Here is a 17,469-nt window from a genome sequence, read left to right as displayed (position 1 = left end):
AGAAAGAAATAGTAAAGAAACCGGAAGTTGGCATGTGGAGCTTGTTAATCTGATTATTTATGCAGACTGAAAAGAGGTCATATGTGTCCAGAAGAGAGTTCATAGGCTTGGTTAAACCGACAGTTATTTGAAATTCGGGTGAGAATAGAAAGTGTACACTCTGGACTTTGAAGAAGTGTATTAAGGAGGTTGTCATAAGGAAGAGGGTTTAGTTCAAGATCTAAAAGAAATAGCAGGATGATTATATTGTTGTTAGAACCCATCATCAGACTTGGCAAGCAACAGTGAGAATTTAGTAGATTATGCTTTTGTTGATATATCTCTTCTCTGCCTTGCGGTCTTTTTTATCAGTACTTGCCATGATAGTTGTGTCCTTTGCATATCAAACTTTATACTTATCAAGGCTTGGAAAAAATGTGAAATGTGCCTTCTTTTTTATTATATAATCATCAAATTATATTTAATATTTTATATAAGCTAAATCCCTAATAAGGAAAGTTACTTCAAATATTTCATTTGTATTTTACATCAATTTGCCTACATTTCACCCACTTACATGCTCATCTTTCTCAATTGATTTGTGAGGGCTCACTTTATATTAAAGATACTAACTTTAAGGAGAAATATTTCAATACAAATGACAAACATTTGATGATGTCTTTTTATATTGCTTAATGGTGTCTTTTTCCTTCTGGAGGTCTTAAAGTTTTATATGCTCTTACTGATAGTTTCCTTCATTCCTTCCCCTCTTAAACATTTTTAATTTACCATTTCATTTAATAATTAATTTAATAATTATAATAATATAATTATAATTATAACTTTATAATTATAATTTTATAAAATAATTATAATTTAATAATTATAATGAATTCATTTCCTTATAGAAAATATTTGATCCAACTGGAACTATTTGTGACAAGAAGTAGGACAGGGACTTAGGGGTCGGTGGGGAAGTGGAGTGAGCGTGACATATGTGTGTGTTTGTGTGTACTTGGTCACTAACTAGCCTTTGGGAAAATTGTGTGGTACATAGAACTGCATACCAATTTCTACTTTTGTTCAGCCTCAATGAAAAATTATGGAATACCAAATCAATTAATAATATTGAGTTCTAGAGGGTCATAGCAATTACTGTGTTTCCCTCATTGGTGCGTTTGATTATCTCCTTCAAAATACCTATTATTTTGCCTGACGTGACTTGATTTTACAAACCGTTCTGATTAAACAACTCCACTGATTTCGACATGATAAACATGTTCCTTTCAACGACCTGTTTCCATTATAAAATGACATCATGTTTGGCATGGACACATCACAGTATCTGAGAAGTTCAAATGTAAATAGAAGTCCATTATAAGCTTTCCATTCTCAATTGTTTCCTTCTTTCCTCGGCAATATTTCTTTCCCTTCCTGCCTCCACCTTTCTTTTGGTTTTTATCACCTTGTCCTTCCCTTGTCCTTTTCCCCTTAACTCGGGCTACATGTTGACCATTTTTCTCCCTAAAACACCTCTAGGCTCATACCATCCCCTCCTTCCTCTCTGCGTGGCCAGTGTCCCAAGAAGCCGGAATTTGGGAGAGAGGTCACGGCTGAAACCTTCCGGTGGCGCCGGCATCCCAGCTCACAGGTTGCAGGTCTGCAGGCCAAGTTCTGACTGACACCGCCCTGGGGGGCGTGGCTTATGAATCCGATGAAACAGGTGTCAGAAAGGCAGCCCCAGGGACCCAACCCCCACGTGGCCTTGGGAACTTTGTGACAGCAATTCTATAAGGGTTTTCTGAAAGGCAGGAGTGTCAAAAACAACATCTCTAAGAGCAGTTAGCGTATAGCAAAGGAGGACCCCACAAGGGTACCCAGGAGGCTGAAGCCAGTCCCAGGCTGAGCGCTGCCTTGCACTTGCTCAGCCCGGCCCAGCTGCTGCAAAAACCATCCAAAGCAAACATGGCTCTCCCCGCAGCAGACTCAACAGAACAAAAACCAACACCCAGATATAAATTAGATCACTGAGCACATCGTGTTACACAGCCCACTGTCTTCAAATCCAGAATCTCAAATACAATAACAAATGATACTATTAACTAACACATCCGTCTAAAGCCAAAACTAAATAACTCATTACTATAAACCGACAGGATTCTCAGAATTTTCCAGGTCAGTTACAAGAAAGAGTTATGAGACTATCTTTTCAGTTGAACTAAATCTCACCCGTGGCTAATTGCAGGGTGTAGGACTAAATCCCTTTTCCTTTCTGCACATCCAGCTTGTCTGTGAGAGCATCTAAGCCCTGGGGACTTCTCAAAACAGGGCAGACATTTGCTCAGGTTGAAAGAAAGATGAAGCCTGAAGCCAGCACATGAGGGTTTCAAGGCCACCTGCTAGCCCAGTAATCTTAAGCCAGTCCCTGAGTTTCAGTTTCTCTATCCACAAACAAGACTAATGACAGCTATCTCCCTGGACATACAAGTGCAAATGTTTAGGAATTTGTAAAAGGCTGTATGGATGTTAGTCATTACTACAGAGAAACAAGCAGCTGCGAGATGTTTTTAATCACGCCACACCATAAAGTTTTGTGTTTTCCACTGTTTATTTCTTCCGATAGTTCAGATCACTTCTGCATGTCATACACCATCTTTATATTCCCAACATAATCACCTGGGATTATAAAGGAAGTAGCATCATCACATACACCTGACAACTGGAAGTTGCACAAGAAGGATCCATCTAGGACACCACAATTGTGAGAGACCACTTTACAATTCACTGGCGCACTTGGCAGAACCAAGAAGTTTGGTTTATTATGAGTGTGGCTTTTCTTAAAACTGACTCCTCCTGTCTCACCTTTTTTCTTCCTGGCAGGAAATCACTGATCTGTTGTTGGGTTTTTTGTTGGTTTGTTTGTTTGGTTTGTTGTTAATATTCAGAAGATTTGCTGTGGCTGCATCCTTATAAAACAAAAATAGACTACTTAGCAATTCTGTGCTCTGGAAGTGCACTTATTAACATACATGTTTCAGTCAGGCAGGGATTCGTTCCAGATCATATGTTATGTACCCTTGGACAAATTAGCCTTTCCCAGCGTATTTCTTCAGTCATAACGTAATCATTGTCCTGCCTTCCTCACAGATATAGACATGAAGATATAAGTGATCATGTAAGTAGAATTTTGGAAGTAACTGAAGGCATTTTACTTACATATCACTAAATTATAATGTATAAGGTACAATATGATGTTACTTATTATTATTAATACTTTCTTGTCCAAGAAAACAACAATTTGGTAGGAGTCCCTTGCAACTTGTCAAGCATAACAATTCTGGATTTTAATTCTGTATGAGAAAAATGGAAGATAGATTGCATATATCTTAGAAAAAAGAAAGACTGTTAATTCAGTGCAAATTTTGGTCAGTGTTTCTAGAAAGTATTGGGGTTCTATTGCCTGATTTATTCATGTGTATTCATTTTATACTGTCTGTGAATCAGTACCGGTTGTGAACAGAACAACATAGAATCCTAAGTCTGATACTTTCATAGTAAAGGAGGGAGTACTTTAAAGACCTGGCAATACTTTGTCATCCATTTCTAGGGAGAAAGATGAAAGGCAGTTCCCCAACTTTTCAAACATATTATTCTTAAAGTCCTGGATAGACATATGGTCATTTTAAAAATGAGTAAAAGACTTTTGAATAAAAAAAAATGTTGCCAATGTTCTCCCTTTAATAATATTATTAAATCTCCCAAAAATGTAACTAAAATTTAACCAAATTTGGTCATATTTAGAGGATAAAGGCAGGACCAGGAATAAGTTTGCTACAAAACATATGGGTTTCTCTGGATGACATTCAGACTATAGCTAAGTCAAATTCTAAAGCAACCTTGACCTACTCAAGGTTCTGTGTCTCTTCATCATAAACCTATGTCCACATGAAAAATAGTTATTAAATGTGATAAGGCACCATTTTATGCCAGGAAAAATAGTAAGTATTGCTTTAGAACAATGATCATCTTTGAAGTCTGCCTGCAATTTTATTAGGTTCTTATGGCTTGGATATTTTTTATTCTTTCACCATTTATAACATGAAGGCTCTTATCCAGATACTGGAGATGGTTACTTCCAGAAATGAGTTCGTTATCATAGGAGCACACATATCCCTCCCAAAAAGCACAAAAGCACAGACCTGAAACTCGCCAAACTGACAAGACACTTTTAATACTTAGGTGTGAAAAATCTTACCTCTAGAGCCCTTGTGGTAAGAAAGTTAAAACTTGCAAGAACAAAATTCAGTCTTCAGAACTTTCTTTGTTCATCGACTGGAATGAAGTATTTCACCTGGGCTTTTAAAATACGGGCATTAAAATGACGAGATGTTCTTGTCTCTGTTTTCCTAATAACTGGGGGCTCACATGATTCCAGAGTGTAAGTATCCTCCTATTCTTACCGAATTGGGAACGTTAAGTGGATTTCTAGTTATTATATTGTTGCATTATAGATAAACAGATTTTCACAACCCTCTTCCCCCCACCCCTCAACTTTGAAAATGTCGTGACTATTAATGGAAGAATTATATCTAAATGCTTGGATTTTCTTGTGAAATCTTTTGGTTTGTTTTTGTAGGTTTCAGTATGAAAATTATTGGAGGACAGGAGGTGCCACCTCATTCCAGGCCCTTTATGGCTTCAATTCAGTACAACGGCCATCATGCTTGTGGAGGAGTTCTGATCCATCCGCAGTGGGTGCTGACAGCAGCCCACTGCCACTCTCGGTGAGTCCCTCCACGTTTCCATGGGCCTGTTTTTCTTTCAGGCTGGCTAGGAATTTGCCTCTCCTGGGTGAGCAATCTGAACCGCCCTTAGCTTTTGTGATCACCGACCAGCTGGTGGGGTTTAGGGGCCCTCTTGTACATCCACATTTTCTGCTCTGGGTTTTCCTTTTGGAGAGAATGGGGCTTCTTTTCTCAGGCAAGATATTAAACAAATCCAAGTCCTCAGTCTAATGTCCCAGGGACACAGCAACAGTAACAACGAAAGCAGCAGCTTTCCTGGTCTCTTTAGACCATACTGCCCCCAGGAGTGGGGGGGCAGAAACCTGAGCTTTCCCTGTCTTCTTCATCTTCCCCATTTTACAAGTGGGAATTAATAATCATAGTACGGGGTTCCCTCCTTCTCTGTGAGCGCTATGTTCCCAGACATTCCTGAGATGCCTGAACCCTCCAAAGGTACTGAACTCCATAGGCACTATTTTCTTCTATATATTCATACCTATGATAAAGTCAAATTTATAGATTAGGCACAGTAAGAGATGAACAACAACAATAATAAAGTAGAACAATTCTAACAATATACTATAACAAAAGCCCATTTGTGTATAATGAATCAAAATGTAGTCTGTAAAAAATTAAAAACTAAATAATTTTTTAAAGTTATTTCAAACTTATGAATTGCTTTTTAAATTAAAAATATTAATTTTCCATCACTTGACCACACATAACTGAAACTGCAGAAAACAAACCTATGTATGTATAAGGGAAGACTACCATAAACTGTTTCATGGGGTTTTGAGAACTAGATAGTACCATTCTAAGTAGTTTAGCATGTTTGACACATTTAATAAGTGCAAATCCATTATAGTCAATAATGTTAATACATGTATGAGAAGTCTGATTTGCCAGTGGATGTTTGGATTCCTTAGTTACTCAGCCCCGTCATTTAAACCAGACGTTTGTGGCCCACAGTTTGGGAATCACAGCCACAAGAGGTAACAACTATCCCGTGTGGTTGAAAAAAAAAAGGTTATAGAGGATTTGTACAAAGAAAAAAAAACAGTAAGTTATTTTTCAGGGTTAGTTAGAATGAAAGCTTTTCTGAAGACAGAGGATAACCTCCCAAAGTCCATTTCAGGCCAGGATTCTTGCTTTGGTTGATAAAGCTCAAAACCCATCTTGGGATGCTACAATCATCACAGGAGGAAAAGCAGTAGAAAACTAGTTTGGTGTTTGTTATTTCATGTGTTCATTTGGGTTCGGTTTGTTTTGTTTGATTGCATGTTTGTTTCCTTATGTTTCTGGCCTGGATAGGCTGAGATGGAGCCTCCTTCTTCCCAAGAAGCTCTGTAGCACTTCACATGGTTTGCTGCCATGTTTTACTGTCCAGGTATCAGCCATGTCTAAACTGAATAACTGAACTGATTTTCTTTTCTTCATGCTTTCGGGTGTTGTGTGATGGTCCCGTGTTAATGGAGTTGTTTGAGCATAGAAGTTTTGAAGCCTGAAAACAGGAGAACTTCTGTTTTATTTCTAAATAGCAAGTCACTGATTTCCAGTTTCATGTGATTACTTCATTTAAGTGGGGTTCTTGCCTTCATAAAACTCACCCCCATTTCTCCATAACTTCTGTCCCTCTTTTCCTGGTACTTGCCCCCTTGGGACCAGTGAGGCAATGACTGTCAATAAAAATATATGTACAACTTCAGATATGCTTATGGTACATATTCAGATGGACTATAAGCTCCCCAGACACAGAGCTTAACTTATAAATGTTCAACAAATGCTGGATGAAAAAAGGAAAGAAATGGGAGGATTTTTTTTGTTTTGTTTTGGTTCGGTTTTTGTTAAGCCTGAAACATGATGTGTGAAGAACCATAAACTGCTATAGGAAGGTAAATAATATTGAGTTGAATTTACAGTTTTGTCTAGTGGGCTTAATTCAAGAGAAGTAGATTCTCAAATTGGAGGAAAGAGATTATTTTTAAAAAAGAAATTAAGAAAGAGTGTAGAAAGATCCTGGAGTTTAAAAAAGATTGCTAAATATCATTTTAAATGACTGGCTGGCTGGCATATAAAGAACACCAAAATATGTAGATCAAGTTTCCTCTACAGGATACTTGGGTGTAAAAATGTAGGCAGATCAGTGCTTAGAAAAATATTAAGGCTTATGAAATTCAAAATATTTATGAAACAGTTCAGTGGTGGCTGCCCACAAATGTACTCACACATATCCTGTGGGAATGGTTTACTAACCCAGACCTCCCTCTCAGAAAAATGGCAAAAGGGGCCAAATCTGGGGGTGCTCCCTTCTCACCACCTATCCACTTAGTTTCTCCATTAGTACCTGAGCCCCTTTGTCAGTTCCCTGTCAAATATGAAAGGAAATGGTAAAAGGTTTCCTGCACATGCTCCTTTTCAGGATTTTAACTTACTAGAAACAAAACTTTCACCAGCTGTTGCCCACCGTCCTCCTAGTTGTCCTCTAATGCTGTCCCTCATTGCATGCTTCCCCCTCTCTCACCTGCTCAGCAAGTTATTAGGCAGAACTTTCCACAGCCCCTTTCAAGGGACTTATTCCACCTCACACACTCAGGTTTCCCTGAGTAAAATGGCTTTGGATTCCAACCAACTGACTTCTGATGCAGGCTGCCTGGGCAGCCTGGAGCCTCCACCTTAATATCTGTCAATTTACCTGAACCTCAAATTCCTCATTGTGAAGTGGGGAATCATCACCTACCTCATGGGGCTATTGTGAGGCATTAGAGAAAATGTGTAAAATGCTCATCATAGAACACAAGACCTCGACAGACATTATCAAGTATCATATTGCTCTCTGTGCCTTCCATGGTAATAATCTAGGGGCTAATCTGATGATCCCCTTGTATTGATGGGATGAGACTGGGAAAACCTCAGTCTCCGAGGCAAGAGAGACCTCCAAGAAACAGGAACCCTGCCTTTGCTGCCAGGCCTCTGGAGTGGGCCTAAGCAGAGGCACTTCTCAGCAGCATGACATGCTGACGGAGGAAATAAGAGACTTGACGAGGCTTGGCATGGTGCTTAATGAGGAGTCGAAGAAAGAGCACTGAACTTGGAATCACAAAAGCTGGACTGGGGTCCTGATTCCCCCACTTAAGAGATGAGACATCTTGGACCAGTCAGAGAACACCCTTTTACTAGCGAGAAATGTAACACTCAACAGTTTTAACAACACCGAGAGGGGTATCATTAGGCTCAACTGAGATCAGTTTTTACAGACATTGTCAGCAGATGGTGGAAAAAAAATTATTATAAGCAATACTGTGGTTCTGCTCTATGTGTAATTCTGTTCCAGGTAAGTCCAGGGTGGGACTCAAGATGCTGCATATTAAACAAACAGTTCCAGGCAATTCTGAAGCAGCTCTGAAGACCACTCTTGGAGAAACCCTGAACTGTGCAAATAAATGACACTTGTATTATTAGCTCTCCTCTCTGTGAATTCCAGGTTTAGCTAAAGAAATGGCATCCTAGAACTCAAGCAATTTCAGGTACGCCATGGGCAGACAAGTTGACCTTGTTGGACAGGAACCACAGTTGAAGGGAATCTAAAAGTTGAAAGTTCAGAAAGCATAATGGTCTGCTTGGGTTGTTTTTGGTATTAGCCTGTCCCAGTGGAGATAAAAATCATCAAAACATGTCCAAAGCAATAGTCAAGGAAATGAGTAAAAGATGAAAGAAAACTAGAAATTTCCTTATTACTCCTCCCTTCATCAGAATCCACCTTCCACACCCCAGATTTGTCCTTCACAGCCCTCCTTGTTTATGCAGATACCTACTTTTCGGTGAGAGTGTTGACCCTCAGGATTTTATATCCTCTTCCCCTCCAAAGTTTTGGGGTTAGTGGGTATGTTGAATTTGAATTTGAATCAGTCTTAGGAAATCCAATCTGCATCCTATGAGAATTTCATCCCCATCCTGATTTTGCAATAGACAAACTTTTCAACAAATCAAGCTGGAATTCCCAAAATAAACTCTTTTGGTAGAAACCAAGAAGTGGTCGTTCCAGGCAGTCACAGATCTGCCATGTGCAAAACCCTTCCCACCACAGTTGTGTGCACATTCTCCCAACCTGAAACAATCATTTCTTCCTTTCTCGATATGTTTCTGTGTCCGTCTTAATTTTTATGAATTTCCAGTAATCTGTATGTATGAGTATATGTGTTTTCACTGATTTCTCCCTTGATCCCTTTTCAAATAGCAAAGAAATAGTTCTATGCAAATGAATAAATATAATTATTTTTATAACCTTCTTTGTACCAAAACAGAATTTGTATGGCTTTTGAAAAGATATACATTGCAAGGGGCTATATCTATAGCATACAAAGTCTCCAAGGTGTTATCAAAAATTTAAAAAATAATAATAAAAATAAAGAAAACTATTTTAAAATCATTTCTATTTTCACCATTGAATATAAATAAAACTTTATCAAACAAACAAGTAAATCAGAAACACTAGTATTAGAACTGTGTACAGTCAGATATTTTTTTGAAAAGCAAAACAAAAAAAAACTGTGTTTCTTCATCTGACTCCTTGGCTTATACCCTATACATCTCCACAATGGAATCACCAATGACTACTAGCCTTAATGTATCTTTATTTCAAATTTCCAAGTATTTTCACCTTGATGGAAGTTTTCTTTTCTCATCCAAATCATCTTTCTAACTGAGAAGACAGTACTTTTGAGCCTATTTGACTACCAGGTAATGGATCCCCTGATGCCTGAGATGAGATGTCAACAGGTGAACGTAGATACAGCTAAGTCTTCACCTGAATCTTTTAATTTAATAATGGAAAGAGGGAAAAGCTGGGCTTGGTGGCACATGCCTGTAATTTGGAAGTCTGGGCAGGAGGAGCATAAGTTCAAGGCTAACCTCAGCAATTAAGTGAGCCCAAGCCTCAAAATAAAAAATGAAAGGAACTGTGAATGTAGTTCAGTGGTACAGTGACTCTGGGTTCAATCCCCAGTATTGGGGAAAAAAAATTCTAGAGACGAATAATAGTTATGGATAAATAGCATTATACTTACAGTGTACACACACACACACATACACACTTATTTTTATATATAAATCATTTATATATTTTTAAATGCTCAAAATGAAATATTTTAGTATGTGTTTATATATATATTTATACACATATATATATCATATGTATATATTTGCACAATAAAAAATCCCTGAGTAATTGTCAGTATAAATCTCAAACCACAAACTCAAGAAGTATAATGTCTTTTATTTTTACATAAATGAACACAGTTTTGTTGTTAATTTGCTCTAAGTAAATTAGGATCTCACCTGTTTTTTTTTCTGACAATCGGGTCCAAGTTCTGATGTTCTTCAGCAATGCTGGGGAATTGGGCTGGAATGGGGTTGCAGGCATGTCATTTGGCCCTTGATGTCATTCATTCATGATGGGATCCGCTGAGACCTCTGCGACTCTACCTAATCCTAAACAGATTATGTTGGAATTTGTCCTTGGTTTTGTATCTTTGATTCTGTCATCTCTGCCTCCCACCAGAGGATTTGAAAATAATTCTGTTACAGTTTTTTGTTTGTGTTTTTGTTTTTTGTTTTTCCAGGTTTGCCAAAGACCAGTTTCCCACAGTGGTTTTAGGAGCACATTCTCTGTCAAAGAATGAGCCCTCTAAACAAACATTTGAGATTAAAAAGTTCATGCCATTTTCAAGACTTAGATCAAATTCTAAATCAAATGACATAATGCTAGTAAAGGTATGTATCATTGCATCAATTTCTCCAACATTCTTATACAGCTAGTTCAGTAAATTAAAGGGTCTACATGGAAGCATGTTAGCACCCTCCCCATGTTTGAGGTGATCATGATAAATTCTGTAAGGACCCATGTTACTCTATTCATCACCCTAAAAAAGAAAATCATTTGTCACAAATGCATCAGGAATATGAGGAAAACCAAATCTGATGCTCCATATGGAAGAAAGGAACATCCCAACAGGCCCAAGGATCCACAATGAAAGCTTTCCCCCAAATGCCTTTCTCATGAACAATTGGAAAATGCGACAGTCAATTTTACAAGAGCCAACCAAGTGACTCAGGGACTCAGAAGTGAGTTACAGCTTAGATTAGACCACACTTTGTCTAGTTCAAATGTAGTCTAGACCATACTCAAGGGTCCTATCCAGCAGGAAACAGCCCAGCCCTCAATCATGACCCACGGATGTTATTCCACAGAAATCCATCCAAGGCAGGGCAAAGGCCACTTGCTTGAGACTGGGCAGAATTCCCTGAGCATCAGTAAGGTCCACAGGGAATAGAGAGCATGTTCAGAAAAGTAACAACCACAAATGCAGCTGCAGGCTACCACCAAAGTAGATTCAAGAAGAAGGGACGCCCTCCGAAAACAGACGGACCACACATTCATTGCACAGGCTTATAGCAGAATACTGCTGGGGGAAAAAATGGTAATTTATTCACTTTTTTCAATCTGTCAGCTTCACACAGCCGCAAAACTCAACCAGCATGTCCAAGTGCTCCACCCGAGATCCAAAAACTATATTAGAGCTGGAACAAAATGCCAGGTTACTGGATGGGGAACCACTGACCCAGACATTTTCAACATCTCTGATACCCTTCAAGAAGTCACCGTGACCATCATAAGTCAAAAACTTTGTAACAGCCAAAGTTATTACAACCACAATCCTGTTATAACCAAAGACATGATATGTGCAGGAGACACCAGAGGCAAGAAGGATTCCTGCCAGGTAAGAGTCTCTCATTCAGACAGGCATCTGTAGAGTACTAACCCTGAGAAGGAGAGGCCTGGAGAACACACTCTCCACTTCTATCCTCTGATCTGTTACGTGTACCAATATGAATGCAAGGAACTTCCCCAGTGCTTAATAAGCACTCATTAAATTGTTAATCAGGACAGTAGACTATATCTGACAAATTTTACAGGCTGTACGAGGGGTGTTAGCATGACCCGGAGGTCGTGAGTGGTGATTAGAAAATGAAGACAACTCACCCCTCCACACCAAAAACAAAACAAAACAAAACAAAAGGAAAAACAACTTTAAATTAATCCATATGGAGGTCTTATAAGACTCAAATGCAAAGTGCTCAAATATACAGTATGTGTTTCTTAAATAATGTTGCCCGTCTTAGTCTGCTGGGGCTGCTATAGCAACATAACTATGAACACCTTGCAACACAACCTGAGGTGGCTTACAAATAGCAGAAATTTATTTTCACAGTTCTGGGAGCTGGGAATTCCAAATCAAGGTGCCAGCAGATTTGGTATCTGGTGAGGGCTACTTTCTGCTTCCTAGATGATCAGTTTTCACCTTGCCCACACATAGTTGAAGGGGTGAAGGGTCTCTCTCAGGCCTCTTTTGAAAAGGTGCTAATCCCATTCATAAGGGCTCTCTCCTCCATGACCTATGACTTTCCAAAGCCCCACCCCCTACCACTATCACCTTGAGGGGTGAGAATTTCAACATATGAGTTTATGGCCTCGGGCAGAGGCCATAAACATTGAGACTATCACTGATTAACAAAACAGAATAATAGTCATTATATTTTTCAAAACTTTTTGTTTATAAAATTGGTAAGGAAAAAATTGGGTGTATGTATATAGGTGACTAATATGTAGCACAGATGAATTATTAATTTTTTAAAAATTAGAATACAACAGTTACAATATTAATTATTATTAGAAGGAGGGTTATGAGGCTTTCTAAGATCCCATGAGGCTGTGGTACCCCAGGACCATCTGCCTCCTGACCATGTAATCATGGCTGACCAGTGGACAAGGCCCAGCAGTTTGCCATGTGGCCGGCAGCTGAGGCTGAGGCTGTTCTTCACATTTGAAAGCTAGCTCTTTGTTTAAAAGGCCACGCCACACCCTTTATAACTCTCACTTTTCTTGATAGAATTTAATTGGATGTTTTGTTGTGAGAGTGAATCCTCAAAAATCATTTCATTCAGCAAGTGTATATATCCATAGTGATGGATATTCAACCATGTGATGATGCAAAAGAATAATAAAGCAGATAGTCCTTGATGTCTAGACATTTACTGCACTATATTGCTCTTTTCTGCTCATCTCAATATCATTTGGATTTCAGGTCCATGAGCACCAAAATGAAATTCACAATTTAGAAAATTTATTTTATTTCAGTGGATTATTTCAAACTTTATGTCCACCCACAGCTCAACAAATAAAGCTCAATAGTCACTGATTACCAAGGAATGGAAGTATACATTGACATAGATGAAGAAAGAAAAGAGACAGTATAAACATAGAGGCAAAGTCACAGTCATAGTCGGAGAGAAAAACAGAGACAAAGAGACAGAAATACAGTCCTAGAAAGACAGAGAAACTATACTGAATAAGAGGCTGTGTCAGGCAATTGCAGGGGCAAGAGAAACCAAAGACCCAGATAAGAATATGTTGGGTAATCAATTGATAGAAAATTGTTGTGTAAACAATTGATAGAAAAATCTTAACAGCTTCTCATCACATTTCCTTCTTTCCAGGGTGACTCAGGTGGCCCCTTGGTTTGCAAAGGTGTCTTCCATGCCATAGTCTCTGGAGGTCACAAATGTGGCATTGCCAAGAAACCTGGAATCTACACACTATTAACCAAGAAATATCAGGTTTGGATCAAAAGCAACCTTGTCCCACCTCAGGCATATTAAGATTGCAAAATAATTTTCTCAGATCTTCCAGTTACTTGCACTTTTTCATCATATGCTCACAGATCAATATCAGATGTACATGGGTACAGGTACAAGTTCAGTTGGGGTAAATTTCTATACCTGGAAGACTCCTTTTGTTAAGGAACTAAGCTCTTTTTCATGCACATTGCTGATGTATTTTTACCATGCTGATTTCATCCTAAATAAAATTTAGATGATTCTTCATTTGTTTTCTGTGGACATGAAGTAATTTCCAAACCCATTCCACCCATATTCCCCAAAGGGCAATAGGTGACTAAACAAGACAGTAATGCTACCTACCACCTTAAACAGGTTTATATTGTGATTTTTGCTGAATCATGCTAAATTGTTGGGGTGTTTTGTAATTGTTGTAAGAACTTTTAACAGATTTTTACGTGTTCAATACAGTATTATTAAAATAAGCACAATCATATACAGCAAATCTCCAGAAGTTATTCATCTTGTAAAACTGAAAATTTATACCAGGTGAATAACAGCTCCCCACTTTCCTCACCCTCAGTCCCTGGCAACCATTATTATTTAAGTATTTATGAGTTTGGTTATCCCAAGTTGTATTTTTAAAATCATAAATAGTAAATAGAAATGCCCAACTCAAGAAAATCATCAAGGTCCATACAAATATTTGAATAGTATTATTCATGTCACATTTTGTTCCAGAAAGTATTTAATGCAATGTACAAATTACCTGCAATAATACAAAATACAAATTTAAAAATAAATTGGTGACAATATTGGTGTAAAGGGGAAATGAGATTAAGAGGAGAGGAAGGCAGAAGTATTCATGTGGCACTCAGAGTGCAAGTAAATTTCTTCCTATACATGTGTTAGCGAGATTCACATTTGACTCTATGCTTCAGCCAATGTGGAAAAGATCAATACAATCAGCTATATGAATTATGGTATCCAGAAAACAAAATAAACTTTTTGCCAAGAAGTATGAATTCTAGTGCTAGAATTGAGACTAGAGAGAACTTTCTTCCGTGGTCCTTCTAAGCAGAACATTGAAATAATGTATGCGTCATTGAAATATCACATGGTTTCCGATAATATGTCCAACTTTTATGTATCAATTAAAAATTAGTACAGAATAATATTTTAAAAAGAACAGTGCTGTGTTTCCCACATCCCTCCCACTGACATCAAAATCCCCTGAGGTTATCTGTGAAACAGATTGCCTTGACCTTCTGTTCAAAAATTAAGATTGAATAGGTGAACCTGAAAATCTGCATTGTTTAAAAATAACTCAGTTGATCTTGAGTCAGGGAATGGAAGATGACAGAGTAGAGAAAAGCTGCATTCCAAGCAGTTCTGTAACTTGGGACCAAAACAGCAGGTGTACAACTTCTCAGCAAGGTAATGAAAGAGGAATTTCACTAAAATTCAATAAAAAGGTGACTTAGGGATACTGAAATTTGGGTACAATAAGCAAAGAAGAAAGAATACATCAGAGCCAATCTGGTGACCTCATGAGCACTGTGGGTGCAAATTCACCACAAGCAAAGGGAGGGGAACAGAGATTTGGTATGGAAAAGCCTGTGATAAAAAATGCTGCCTAAGCATAGCTGATCCAGAGGCTGCCCTGCGCACTGGTGCTCGAAAAGTGTGCTGTATCTGAACCGACTGCAGAGAGCTGAGGTGGGCAAGTCAAGCCATAGCAGAAACTGAGGGACTCAGAAGATCAGAGAAAAAACAAACAAAAAAAGACATGCCACAATATCCTGGCAGGCAGGCACATGGAGTGTATCCTAGGTGTGCCTGGTGGAACATGAGTGAAACAGGCTCTGAGTAATAGACTATCCCGGGGCACTTGAGTTGGAAGGAGAAAGAGGAGCCTGACTTGCTTCAGCTCACCTAACCAGCTGAAGGGGCCAGGAGTCTGAGCAGGTGGAGGTGAATACATTCAGGGACTAAGCCTGGGAAGGCTGTGCTCCTGGGCTGCAGTGAGTGGACCATCAGCCAGACCTCCCAACACACAATTCAATATCTTGAAAGACTTCAGAGAATCAGACCCATATCAGAGATTGGCTGCTGTCAAGCTCTAGGACAGGGTCCATTTAATCTCTCCAAAGCAGGCAACCCAATAAAGCCCCTGAGGCTAAATAGACCTAAGCCCCACCTGCTGGAGCCCCCCCTCACAGAATGCCCAAGAAGCCAGTGACGGTAGGTCCTAACCCATGCTACCTCATAATGGTGAAAAGAGAAGCTAGACTTATATCAAACAGCTTCAATCTAGGCCGTTCCAACTGGCAGCTCAGAGAGCAACACAAAAACAGGAAGAGGTTAACAACTCCCACCCCTTAATCTCCCAGTCAGTACATAAGAAGAATTAGAAAGACTGTTGGGCATAGACAGTGACCACCCATTCTGACCACCTCAGTGGAGATGGTTCCTTCATTAGTCATTAAGATTCTTTTTTAATTCTTTCCATGTGAGTGTGAGTGTGTGTGTGATTGTGTGTGTGTGCGCGCACACACATGTGAATTCTTCTGTGCTGATTGGTTCAGGGACATATATAGATACACTTATTTGCTTCTTTTCCTCTCATTTTTAGCATTTTTTAATGTAATTATTTTTCCTAGCATTGTCTTTTGAAGATTTGGGGACTTGGGGAATTATATATTTTAGTTTGGTGTTGTATGATTTTTATTTATTTCTTTTGTTTCTCTTTCTTCTGCCAATGGACAAATTTGTTCTCTATCCCTTTCTTCCAATACTTTGCTTCCTCTATTTTTCCCCTCCCTCTGAATAGACATCAACAGCTACATCTCTTCTGCATTCCCTGTTCACTTTTTCATATTGTAAATTCTTTTCTAACTTCTTAACACATTTTCTTTTCCCCTAATTAACAGTACTTTTGACAACTTTCAAAAGTAATTGTTCATATAACTTCTGCCCCCACCATTAATACTGATAACAATCATTACTGCTGTGGGTAATACAGTTAACACCTGCTGTTTGCTTCAAAGCCAGAAGTTCATGGTTACTGTTTTTATTGTTGACAAGTGCTGAACCCACCATTCCTGTTTATTGGTGTTAATTAATGTTGAAGACATCACAGTAGGAACTGGGTATTTACTTTAACTTTGTGTATTGTTTGCAACAGTTGTTACTATTGTTTATTTTGCTCCATTCTGTGAGATGCTGAGAACCTACAGGGAAACTAAAAGTTTACAGGTTATAGAGCCTGTGACTGAAAAACATTTCCTGACATTACTGCAACTCAAAGAATTGAGGAGACCAAAACCCAAACCAACAATAAGGACCCAAGGAGGAAACCATCAGAGAGGGACTTCAGGTGCCACCCCTTGGCATTTACTCATACATCAAAACCAGAGAGAGGTCCCAGAATAGATAAGATAATTTCTCACAAAAAGGACACATGCAAAAAAAAGATGGAGAAATCAATCACAACTGATGCAAAAGTTCAAGACCTCTGAAAACATGAGGAAAAAAGGCAAACAAATCTTCCCCCAAAATCCAAAATCCCCCAACAAAGGATCCCACTGATAGAGAGGTGGATGAAAACCCAGAGAAATATTATTTTAAAAACCAATTATCAAAATAGTCAATGAACTAAAAGAAGATCTAAGAAAGGAATTGAGAGAGTAATTACAGGAGGTGAAAGACCACTTAGATAAAGAAATATAAATAATGGAAAAAAGTACTCCTAGAAATGAAAGATACTCCATCACATTAAAATCTCACTTGAAGACATCATTAACAGATTAGAATGCATAAAACCTAGAACTTCAGCGCTTGAAGACAGACCATCAGACCCTAAAAACAGGGTGTATGATCTTGAGTACACAGAATGCGATAAAGAGGGGAAAATATAGAATGTGACCAGAATATACAAGAACTCTGGGACAACATTAAAAGACCAAACCTGAGAATCATTGGGATAGAAGAGAACATGGAGATACAAACTAAAGGCATAAAGAATATTTTT

At 38.5% G+C, this 17,469-nt stretch overlaps 1 protein-coding gene across 1 annotated transcript; it reads left to right on the top strand.

The window, feature by feature from the left end:
• Nucleotides 1-4,296: 4,296 nt before the first annotated feature.
• Nucleotides 4,297-13,703, top strand: GZMK (granzyme K). Its single transcript, XM_079145288.1, has 5 exons — nt 4,297-4,417; nt 4,616-4,763; nt 10,382-10,532; nt 11,270-11,539; nt 13,317-13,703. The coding sequence occupies exons 1-5, from the start codon at nt 4,405-4,407 to the stop codon at nt 13,476-13,478; spliced, it is 744 nt and encodes a 247-aa protein (XP_079001414.1). The 5' UTR covers nt 4,297-4,404; the 3' UTR covers nt 13,479-13,703.
• Nucleotides 13,704-17,469: the final 3,766 nt, after the last annotated feature.

This window comes from Sciurus vulgaris (assembly GCF_902686455.1).
Source record: "Sciurus vulgaris genome assembly, chromosome: 6".
NCBI lineage: Eukaryota > Metazoa > Chordata > Mammalia > Rodentia > Sciuridae > Sciurus > Sciurus vulgaris.
The sequence above is the reverse complement of the archived record's forward strand: the minus strand, read 5'-3'. Positions and strand labels throughout refer to the sequence as shown.

Coding starts and splice junctions, on each gene's coding strand:
- GZMK (XM_079145288.1), top strand. Junction 4,764..10,381: donor GCAGCCCACTGCCACTCTCG/GTGAGTCCCTCC, acceptor TTGTTTTTCCAG/GTTTGCCAAAGACCAGTTTC. Junction 11,540..13,316: donor GCAAGAAGGATTCCTGCCAG/GTAAGAGTCTCT, acceptor CCTTCTTTCCAG/GGTGACTCAGGTGGCCCCTT.